The sequence below is a fragment of the Pongo pygmaeus genome, chromosome 14 (genome assembly GCF_028885625.2).
Source record: "Pongo pygmaeus isolate AG05252 chromosome 14, NHGRI_mPonPyg2-v2.0_pri, whole genome shotgun sequence".
NCBI classification, from domain to species: Eukaryota; Metazoa; Chordata; class Mammalia; order Primates; family Hominidae; genus Pongo; species Pongo pygmaeus.
In genome coordinates this window covers 55,796,766-55,808,293 of record NC_072387.2, presented here as the reverse complement: position 1 = coordinate 55,808,293, position 11,528 = coordinate 55,796,766, and the positions used below count along the sequence as shown (strand labels likewise).

The following is an 11,528-nucleotide window of genomic DNA, read 5'->3' as shown; positions in this document are numbered from 1 at the left end:
GATATTACATTATAGAAACATAACTTATTACAGTATATTGGTGTTGACTTTTTACCATTATGAATAAAATTTAGAAATCACACCTCTCCTTTAAGTCCTTTTAATCTTTCTCATTAATCATACAAAGATCTTATATATTTTCTCTATATACATTGAAAATCTCATCAGACAATATTGTCATTTTTATACTAAGTATTTTATTGTTTGTTTCTGCCAGTGTATATAATACAATTAACTTGTGAAATAGAAATTCACGGAAATTTGGAGAGGTAGACATTAAGGATTGATAAAAGTAAACGTCTGTGTATTATGGCACATGTATTACAGGCATAAGCTTTTGTACGTGCTTCAAGTTTAGTGCTCTTGAATATTCACTGGTTCATGAGAAATAGTTTGGGAAACCTTTGAAAGATTCATTTTACTACGAAAAGGAACAGACCTTCTGGGGTCTGAAGGGATTCATACTTGAAGATACTCCAGTCAGCAGAGGTCTGTCTTGTTGAACATTCTGCAGACAGAATTGTTCCAAGTCTGCAGCTGCCTGGGAAATGTTTACACTGTTAAGCCTTGGCTCCAGCCAGAGCTGTTGAACCACTTTTTTTCATAGGAGAAAGTGGTTACACTGGAGGAACCAGACATGGCACATGCAAGAGTCTGACTGATTATTGGGTTGGTGGGTCATGGGTCCAGGGGTGCCAGATAGTAGAGCGATGATTGTCATTTTCATCACAATCATCAAACATAATTTAGAAACTTAAGGGGATAATAAAAGTCTATTGTATTTCCCATCTTTTCCTCCTTTCATTGTTCTTCCTCCCTTCATGATGTTCCAAAATACTTTTCTTTCTAATTTTCTGTTTTAAGAATTTCCTTTAACAATTATATTAGCTAGTTTGCTAGTAACAAATTCTCTTAATTCTATTTCATATGAGAATGCCTTTATTTCTCCTTCATTCCTGAAAGACATTTTCACTGGATACAAAATTCTGGGTTGACAGTTCTTTTTTCTTTTGGTCCTTAAAAAATCCTATGCCAATTTGAGGGGATAATCTAGACTTCTTACTCAGTCTCTGTTTATACCTTGGGTGAGGGATGACATCTCACTATGCCTGCTCAAATTGCCCCCACTGACACTACAGGGTAGGGGCAGTGCTTATTATTATCCAGTGTATTTGAAAGTCCTGGCTCCACACTCAAACTTCTCTGATCCCATCGCAGTGCTTTACCACACACACAGCCAGGTGAGGGTGGAAGCTTTGGATGACTAAGATGAGTTAAGGCCAGAATTTTTTATGTAGTGTTTGCTTGAAGTAGGACAGTTACTGTCTAAAAGTTTTGTGTCTTGCTATGCTGCATCTCTCTTGCTCCTTTGACTAGAAAGAGTAGGCTTTTCTTAGGTCCCTCTTGTCTGAACACATTGGTATTTCCAGTATTTAAGCACCCAGTGGGACATATACGAAGCAGAAAGAAAACCCAGGAAACTCATTGTCATCTTGTCACTCAGGACCTGAAGTCCCTGGCCAATGTGCCTTCTTCTTGCCATCTTTCAGAGCATTCCTATGTTTTTCTTATATGCAATATCATAGGTTTTCAGTGGTACTTAGTGGGAAGAAAAACAGAGGAGTTCATCTACTACATCTTTTCCAGAACAGAAAATCCAATCACATTTTAAAAATTGGGTTGTTTGCCTTTTTATTATTTGGGAAGAACTGACATCTTAAAAATATTTAACCTTTCAATCAATAAACATGGTTTATATCTTCATTTATTTAGATGTTGTTGAATTTCTCTCAGTAAAGTTTTCATTTCTACCTTGAAAATCCCCATTTCTTTATTCACTATGTCCGTTTTCCTTTAAATTAGCAAACATAATAACTGTTTAAAATCCTTATCTGCTAATTCCAATATCTTGATCCTTTCAGTGTCTGCTTCTTGTTTCTTCTCTCAATAATAGGTTATATTTTCTTTTTTAACATATCTTACCAGTTTTATTTATTTAATTAATTTTTTTTTTTTTGAGACAGAGTCTCATTCTGTCACCCAGCCTGGAGTGCAGTGGTGCAATCTCAGCTTACTGCAACCTCTGCCTCCCCGGTTCAAGTAATTCTCCTGCCTTGGCCTCCCTAAAAGCTGGGATTACAGGTGTGTGCCACTACGCCTGGCTAATTTTTGTATTTTTTAGTAGAGATGGGTTTCACCATGTTGGCCAGGCTGCTCTTGAACTCCTGAACTCAGGTGATTTGCCCGCCTTGGCCTTCCAAAGCGCTATCTTACCAGTTTTAAAATCTTATTCGGAATACTGTGTTTTAAGCAACAGTGGAGACTAAAGTATGATTTTCTTTTAATTTTATTTTGTTGTCGCTAGAGGTTTCAATGCTATCTTCTCTCTGACTGCTAGAATAGGGGCTATTTATTCAGATTTCAAAAAAGATCAAGTTTAACTGGTACTGGTTCACAGCTTTAATAAATTCAATTTAACTTTGGATAACATAGTTTTCAACCTCTCACACTGCTGCTATCATGTTACTGACCTCTATATTCTCAGCAGTATTTGAGCTGGAAAAGAGTTGTGACTCAGTTTTAGATAGATTTGATTAACCTTTGGATTGAATCCCACCAGGAGTCCAGAATTCAAGTACCAGTAGAGTCACTAGCACCTTCTTTACTGCTGCCTTCTCAGTAAAATTTTGTAGATAAAAGAGAATTATTAAGTTGAGTGATACATTTTTTGTATTTAGGGATCATCTAGATCTCTATTTTTCCATATCACCTTAAATTTAAAAGTTCAATCTATTTTACTTTCCCTTGCAGTGGTATCTATTGTAGGTTTTCCTTCCTATCTGTTAAAACCCAAACCAGTTGGTTGACTTCATATATGGAAGTTGATATAGCCATCTGCTCAACTTTGAAGGGTTCTTCCTTCTCCAGATGTCAGTTCACCAACATTTCCTTGAGTCAATGACTCTTTGATAACTCAGTAAAAAGTATGAAAATAATTTTACCTTCATTTTCTTGTTTGTTATCATAGAAGCGAAGATGTTTTTCATTCTTTCGCCATCTAACCTGATGTTCATGAAAGTGTTGTTTACTTGCATAATAAGGTTAAATTGTGGTTAAGCTGCAGCCAAGAGACACTTATCCATGGTTGGGTTTATGTTAACTGGTAAAATATGACTCCTAAAAATTATTAATATATATCAAGAACTTCTTCAGTGTTCATACCTTTGGACTGATTTTTTTTTCATCACAAGTACTTGAAAAATAATCAGAATTGTGGATAATTATTCATATCCCAACTGGTAATTACAGTAGTATTTATAAGAAAAAATTGGAAATCCCCCAAATCTTCAGCAAAAGAGGAATGATTAAGTTATGGAGAATTCAAATAATAAAACATTACTCAGTAATTAAAAATTTTTTATTGAGTTTTTAATAATTTTGTAAATTATTATGATATGCTAATAGAATAAGTACAAAGATAGAAATCTCTATATTTAGTTTAAGCTCAATTATGTAAAAATATATATTCACAGAGTATATATCAATCAGTATATCAAAATACTCTCTCTAGTATTGTATCCATTACATGTTTCTGTAATTTACCTATTTTTACTATGACAGCTTTAAGAATACATGTTAGAAGTCCAATATAGGGACTACCTAGAAACAAAGGTAAGAATGGGTAGATGATTAGTTTAGGAAGGAACTGGCATGAAAACAAGGATGAAGGGAACTGAATAAAGTAACAGATACTTGTAAAGCTAATATAATTAAAGATATAGTGAAGCAGATGAAGTCCTTTCAATGAGACATGTTACGTTTTTTGAGAGAATGCAGCTATGGCAGGAAATGTTCAGCTAATTAGTAACTAAGACTGAATTAATGTTACATATATACTAGGCCAAAGCAAGAGCTGAAGAACTTGTACATCCATCACACAGCTTGCACAAGAAAAACAGTAGTAAATGTTTCTTTAGGGTCACACCTTGTTTGAATTTCACCTGGTTGCATATTGCAACCTAATATTATTATTATTTTTTCTTGTAGCCTAATATTATATCACAGGCAAGTGAATAGGATATTGAGGGTATACCAGGCTCCTCCCAGACTTTGTGGTTTTGCATTCCATTAACAGCTTATTTAACTCTTTCAGAATATTGTAGTCAATCACTTGAGATAGGGTTGCATAACAGACTTTTTTAAGGGAGTGTAAATCTAATTAGTCTATCATGGCATGTTGCAGAAATTATATTTCTTCAATTAATAATATTGTAAATAATATAATAACATTATTATAATAGACAAAGAGGCCATTACAATTTAATAGTGATTAAATTGTGAAGACTGGAGCTAAATTTTAAGGGTTTGAAATCTAGCTCTACCACCTACTACAAATGTGACCTTGGACAGATCACTTGACCTTTCTTTGCCTCAGTTTCTTCATCTGAAAAATGGGAATAGAGTGACTGCCTGTTAATGTGATGACTAAATGACATGTAGTAAGACTTATGTTGATATTAATAATTCTATTATTATACATCAATTATGGTCTTCTCTTTTCTTTGCACCAAGGACGGGGGATGATCCCTGGGAATAAAAGATAGGAAAGCTGAACTGTATATCAGCATCTCTGTGTCACTGATATAACAAAGTCTTAAAAGGGAACATCAGTTTCCACTTTCTCAGCTCCCTTAACCATGTGTGTCACTAGTTTTCCTCTTCATGGTGGGATTTTCCAGGATGTACTAACAGAACACAACCTGAGTTTGGATATTAAACATAGCAGCACACATACATGCACCTAGAGCTGATATAAAACATCCTCATTAACACATACCAATCCAAAGAAACATTTTATTTAATGCAAAAGTTGTAGGTGGAAAAGAGAAATTATTTTTTTTTGAGAATTAAAAACGACAAATGCAGCCCATATGTCAGTCATCAGCCTCCCACATTACATTTTTCTCTGAAGGTTTATTCATATTTTTTGTTTCAGGGCAAAACTTCTGGCCAATCTACTGTAGAAGAGTAGTAAAACTACTGAGTTATTTTTTTTCCCTGTTGGCCCAGTTAGAATATACTTTTTTTTATTAAAAATAATTGTATAGATCTAAATTATACAACTTCTATTATTTGCAGATAAGGTAATTTTAGATATGGAATTTAATCAGTCTACTAGAAATGTTTATTCAGCAGCTTCTATTTGTCCAGGTCTGAACTTGATGATGTGAACAATACAGTTAAATTATAAGGCATGAGTTCTTCCAAGAAGCTGACAGGATTCAGCCCACAGATGTCAGTAGGCCTGCAGTGTCTGTGTAAATAGATTTGGCCATTTATAAAACTGAGACTCAACTCAAAATTTATCATTTTAATTCAGGTGAAACAAAAGGCAAACTAAATAAATAAGTAGGCTCTCCACTGCCAAAGATGGCCTTTTCACACTCCCATGCAAAAGACACCAGGACATCCCATGGCCTGAGTTTGGGTTCCTGGAAAGGGAAGAGAAACATCTTTTTTGTTTGTTTGTTTGTGATGGAGTTGTTGCCCAGGCTGGAGTGCAGTGGCGTGATCTCGGCTCACTGCAACCTCCACCTCCTGGGTTCAAGCGATTCTCCTGCCTCAGCCTCCTGAGTAACTGGGATTATAGGCACATACCACCACGTTCAGCTAATTTTTGTATTTTTAGTAGAGACGGGGTTTCACCATGTTGGCCAGGCTAGTCTCGAATTCCTGACCTCAGGTGATCCACCCGCCTCGGCCTCCCAAAGTGCTGGAATTGCAGGTGTGATCCACTGCACCCAGCCGAGAAACATCTTAATACATTAGATAGGTAGGTATGTAGGTAGGTAGGTAGACAGACAGACAGATAGACAAATAGATTAGATAATGGGGTAGCTATTAGGAAGAACAGTCTGAGCAAAGCACTGATGACTTTTCATGTATGGATGAAAAATATCAATGATTACAGGTAGAGAAATACAATGCCATCTTAGACTTTCTGTGCAAAGCACATGATAGACATGCAGGTAAATCAAAATGGAAATGTCTAGTGTCAAGCACATAGTAAATCCAATAATAATGAATGAACAAATGAAGGAAAGTACAAAAATGTTGTGAAAAAATATTTGCTACAAATACTCGTCACTCAAGAAATAGAAGTGATCTGAAATAAGAATATATGAGTACCATGTGGCAAGCAATGATGTAAGGAAGAACAATTGACATCTATTAAATGCTTTGGTGTGCCAAGGATTATACAAGCATTGTCTTATGTAACTCTCATAACAATCTAGTGAGTAGGTACTAGTACTGAAATTCTATAGTTTAGGAAACTGAGACCAGTAAATAATAAACCTGGAGTGTGCACCAAGATCTGGCAGACTTCAGACCTCATGCTTTTTACCATGAGCCTCTACTGTCTTACCAGAAGTTGAGGTCTGACTGCTGTTATCATATATTGCTTTTCAGACTAATGAGTACAGTGTTTTAATATTGTAGTTTGGAAATTAAAGTGGAAATTTAATATTTAAAGCAGGGCTTCCTTCCACACCACAAGTAACTGAATATACTGGGAAAATGAAGCAATCATATGTGTATTATGCTAGACTCTTCCCAAGTAACAAGGTCTCTCTCAGAGGTCAGGTATCCACAGAGGATTAACAAATAATTCTGATAAAGGTTACCTCTTGAACATAATGTCAAACTACCTCTTGCACCAGGCTCATGAAAATCAGGCCTGTGACCCAGTGGGAGTGCCAAAGCACTGGATTTCCAGGATTACAGTCATCCACCAGACATAGTGCAGTCTCCTTTGGCTTATCAAGAACACTGAAATATCTGTCCTCAGATGGGATTTTTTTCTTTTTCTTTTTTTTTTTTTTTTTTGAGACGGAGTCTCACTCTGTTGCCCAGGCTGGAGTGCAGTGGCATGATCTTGGCTCACTGCAAGCTCCACCTCCCAGGTTCACGCCATTCTCCTGCCTCGGCCTCCCGAGTAGCTGGGACTACAGGTGCCCGCCACCACACCTGGCTAATTTTTGGTATTTTTAGTAGAGACAGGGTTTCACCATGTTAGCCAGGATGGTCTCAATCTCCTGACCTCGTGATCCGCCTGCCTCGGCCTCCCAAAGTGCTGGGATTATAGGCGTGAGCCACCGCACCTGGCCACATGCTTTTATATTTGTATATATATATGCTTCCTAATTTCAGGGCCACCTTTGAAAACATGATTTGTAATAAAAAATAATTTCATAAAGCTTTCCTATTTTTGACAAAGTTCCAAATAGCCTCCTCCCCTCCACACTGTCCTCAGCTATTTTTGAAAACATAGTTCTGATCATGGAGCTCCTCTGCTGGAAAAGCCCAAATGGCTGTTCAACTTGGATTGGTTGTTAAGGTTTTTACAATCATCTACGTCCAAACTATTTTTCAAACTTTGTCCTCAACAACACCTTCTTCTCTTTGCCCCAAACTGTGCCCTCTCCCAAACATTCTTACACTTTCAGATCTCAGAGCCTTTGCTCCTGCCATGCCTTCACTAGGGTATCCTCTCCTCCCATTCTCCACTTGTCTAGTATTCCTACTTATTGTTCAGGAAATTACAGTTTACATTTTCTACCAATTCTTGTTATCCTTGAGTTTTCCAATCAGAATTGCTTTCTGTTCCCTTTGAGTCCCATGGCTTGGTGCATATGCCTTTAATATTTCTCATAATTTAACATGTGATAATTGCCTATATTCCTATTTTTCCCACTAGATTATGAGCTTTTTATGTAAAAAACAACAACAACAAAGGTTTATTCATTTTGGTGTCTTGTTGCCTAGCCAGAACATTTAGTGAACAAAGATCAACCATTAGTTAGTTGATTTTAATCAACTGGTGATGACTGATTCAAAAGACTCTTGAAGTCTAAAGAATAAAGTTCTGAGATTAAATTTGATTTCCAACTGGTCTTATTTTAATGGAATTCCCCTTTTTTAGATGAATAAACAATGTAGAACTCTTGTATTAATTTAAGAATGCCTCTTTTACCTTCCAATTAATTTTTTCCAGCCAACATTAGGAGCTTGTTTGTATCTTACAGAAAAGACTGGAGGGTCAAAGAAACATTCCAAATGCAATATTTTACTGTGAGAAACACTGGCTTAAATAAAGAGAAGATAAACATACTTAACAGACATCCCGGTGTTTAGACCAGTTAAGGAAAAATTTAATCAAGAGGCCAGGAGACAGCTCAATGACTCATGAATATTTAACATGAATTTCATTAAGCCTAACAACATTGAGAAATGCTGTTATACTTACAGGAGTACCTTTGGAAATGGTCTCTAATACCCAAATGCCAACTATTGGATAGCCCTTCAATGTAAATCATATATTTGAACATTAATTTATACTATGCCAGAATTAGGAATCACTGATAGAACCAAGTAAGATACGTGGTAAATGTAATATTGTCCTTAGTTTAAAAAGCCATTTTGCTGGGTTTGAATTGTTGAATATAAGCAAATATGAAATAATATTTTGGGAATAATCGTGTGGTTATGGTAATAGCAGCAAAGAACAATTTGTGGACTGGAGATGTGCCCCTAACTTTCCCAAAGGCCTTAAACTAGGGATCTGGCAATAGGAAAGGATGAAGGAGAAGCATATTTTTAACCCAGTTCTCATTGCACAAAATGGGGCACAAAGCAATGGCTTGTTTCCTTTTCTCCTTGCTTCCTGTGGCTGGACATTCAGTGATGATTGAAGTAGCATATGATACATCATTTGCAGCTTTCATATTCATGACCTTTAAATTGATTTGCCCTATTTTTCACTTACTATATTTCCATCTTGATTTCAAAAACTTCCATCTCAATCATACTAGGGAGATTTCTGAGCCACAACCACTTCAAGCCATTAATCTGCTGTATCTTACATATCTGACATCAGCATGACAAAGTGTTGGAAGTAAGAGCGATGTGCTATAACAGTTGTCACCCCACCCATCAGAGATTATATTTGGCTGACCCTTCAGGTAACCCCTTCTTCATTCATTCTTCCACATGCTTCCTTTCAGACCAGAAGATTGGTGGAAGAGAATGATTCACCCAGAGAAAGGAAGGCCAGGTTTTGGTAGTGGGTATGATAAATGAGTGAAATATGATGAGTAAGAAAGGTAAGTTAGAAAATGAAGGAATTGGTACCCCAGTTGTATCTTTGTTTTCCTGGTTTAAGGATTACCCTCAATAAATTTTGTATATTATTTGTTCTTTCTTATGTTTAGACCCAAATATTGAATTCCACTCTAATAACCATCTGTACTGAGGCAAACACAGGTTTTACATGTTTCACTTAATAGTATATAAAGCTGAAGGTCTTTGAGTAAAATTTCAAAGTGTTTTATGTTAAAGAATTGTATTAAACAGGAATAGTTTGACATCTTTTCTATACCTAGAAAACCCCATACTTTTGGCCCCAAAGCTCCTTGATCTGATGCACAACCTCAGCAAAGTTTCACGATACAAAAATCAATGTCCAAAAATCAGTAGCATTCCTATACATCAACAATATCCAAGCTGAGAGCCAAATCAAGAATGCAGTCTCATTCACAATTCTATTCTCAAAAGAATAGAATACCTGGGAATACAGCTAACTGGGGAGGTGAACGATCTCTACAATGGGAAGTAAAAAACGCTCCTCAAAGAAATTAGAGATGACACAGAAAAATGGAAAAACATTCCATGCTCCTAGATAGTAAAAATAAATATTGTGAAAATGGTCATACTACCCAAAGCAATTTACAGATTTAATGCTATTCTTATCAAACTACCAACAACATTCTTCACAGAATTTTAAAAAACTATTTTAAAATTTTAAACACTATTTAAAAAGTTTTTTGGGGGAGGAGCCAAGATGGCCAAAAAGGAACAGCTCCAGTCTACAGCTCCCAGCATGAGCTACGCAGAAAATGGGTGATTTCTGCATTTCCATCTGAGGTACCGGGTTCATCTCACCAGGGAGTGCCAGACAGTGGGCGCAGGCCAGTGGGTGGGCGCAGGTCAGTGGGTGTGTGCACCCTGCATGAGCCGAAGAAGGGCGAGGCATTGCCTCACTCGGGAAGCGCAAGGGGTCAGGGAGTTCCCTTTCCTAGTCAAAGAAAGGGGTGACAGACGGCACCTGGAAAATTGGGTCACTCCCACCCGAATACTGCGCTTTTCCGACGGGCTTAAAAAATGGCACACCAGGAGATTATATCCCGCACCTGGCTCAGAGGGTCCTACGCCCACGGAGTCTCGCTGATTGCTAGCACAGCAGTCTGAGATCAAACTGCAAGGCGGCAGCAAGGCTGGGAGAGGGGCGACCGCCATTGCCCAGGCTTGCTTAGGTAAACAAAGCAGGCAGGAAGCTCAAACTGGGTGGAGCCCACCACAGCTCAAGGAGGCGTGCCTGCCTCTGTAGGCTCCACCTCTGGGGGCAGGGCACAGACAAACAAAAAGACAGCAGTAACCTCTGCAGACTTAAATGTCCCCGTCTGACAGCTTTGAAGAGAGCAGTGGTTCTCCCAGCACGCAGCTAGAGATCTGAGAACAGGCAGACTGCCTCCTCAAGTGGGTCCCTGACACCTGACCCCCGAGCAGCCTAACTGGGAGGCACCCCCCAGCAGGGGCAGACTGACACTTCACACAGCCGGGTACTCCAACAGACCTGCAGCTGAGGGTCCTGTCTGTTAGAAGGAAAACTAACAAACAGGACATCCACACCAAAAACCCATCTGTACATCACCATCATCAAAGACCAAAAGTAGATAAAACCACAAAGATGGGGAAAAAACAGAGCAGAAAAACTGGAAACTCTAAAAAGCAGAGCGCCTCTCTTCCTCCAAAGGAACGCAGTTCCTCACCAGCAATGGAACAAAGCTGGACGGAGAATGACTTTGACGAGCTGAGAGAAGAAGGCTTCAGACGATCAAATTACTCCGAGCTACGGGAGGATATTCAATCCAAAGGCAAAGAAGTTGAAAACTTTGAAAAAAATTTAGAAGAATGTATAACTAGAATAACCAATACAGAGAAGTGCTTAAAGGAGCTGATGGAGCTGGAAAACCAAGCCTCGAGAACTACGTGAAGAATGCAGAAGCCTCAGGAGCCGATGCAATCAACTGGAAGAAAGGGTATCAGTGATGGAAGATGAAATGAATGAAATGAAGCCAGAAGGGAAGTTTAGAGAAAAAAGAATAAAAAGAAACGAGCAAAGCCTCCAAGAAATATGGGACTATGTGAAAAGACCAAATCTACGTCTGATTGGTGTACCTGAAAGTGACGGGGAGAATGGAACCAAGTTGGAAAACACTCTGCAGGATATTATCCAGGAGAATTTCCCCAATCCAGCAAGGCAGGCCAACATTCAGATTCAGGAAATACAGAGAATGCCACAAAGATACTCCTCGAGAAGAGCGACTCCAAGACACATAATTGTCAGATTCACCAAAGTTGAAATGAAGGAAAAATGTTAAGGGCAGCCAGAGAGAAAGGTCGGGTTA

The 11,528-nt window shown here is 38.0% G+C and overlaps 1 protein-coding gene across 1 annotated transcript; it reads right to left on the bottom strand.

Moving 5' to 3' along the window:
• Positions 1 to 397: 397 nt before the first annotated feature.
• LOC129011312 (guanine nucleotide-binding protein G(I)/G(S)/G(O) subunit gamma-5-like) lies at positions 398 to 639 on the bottom strand. The gene is given in 2 exon segments (XM_054446165.2): positions 398 to 607; positions 610 to 639. Coding segments are annotated over 2 exon segments (216 nt in total). The 3' UTR covers positions 398 to 421.
• Between the last annotated feature and the right edge of the window lie 10,889 nt (positions 640 to 11,528).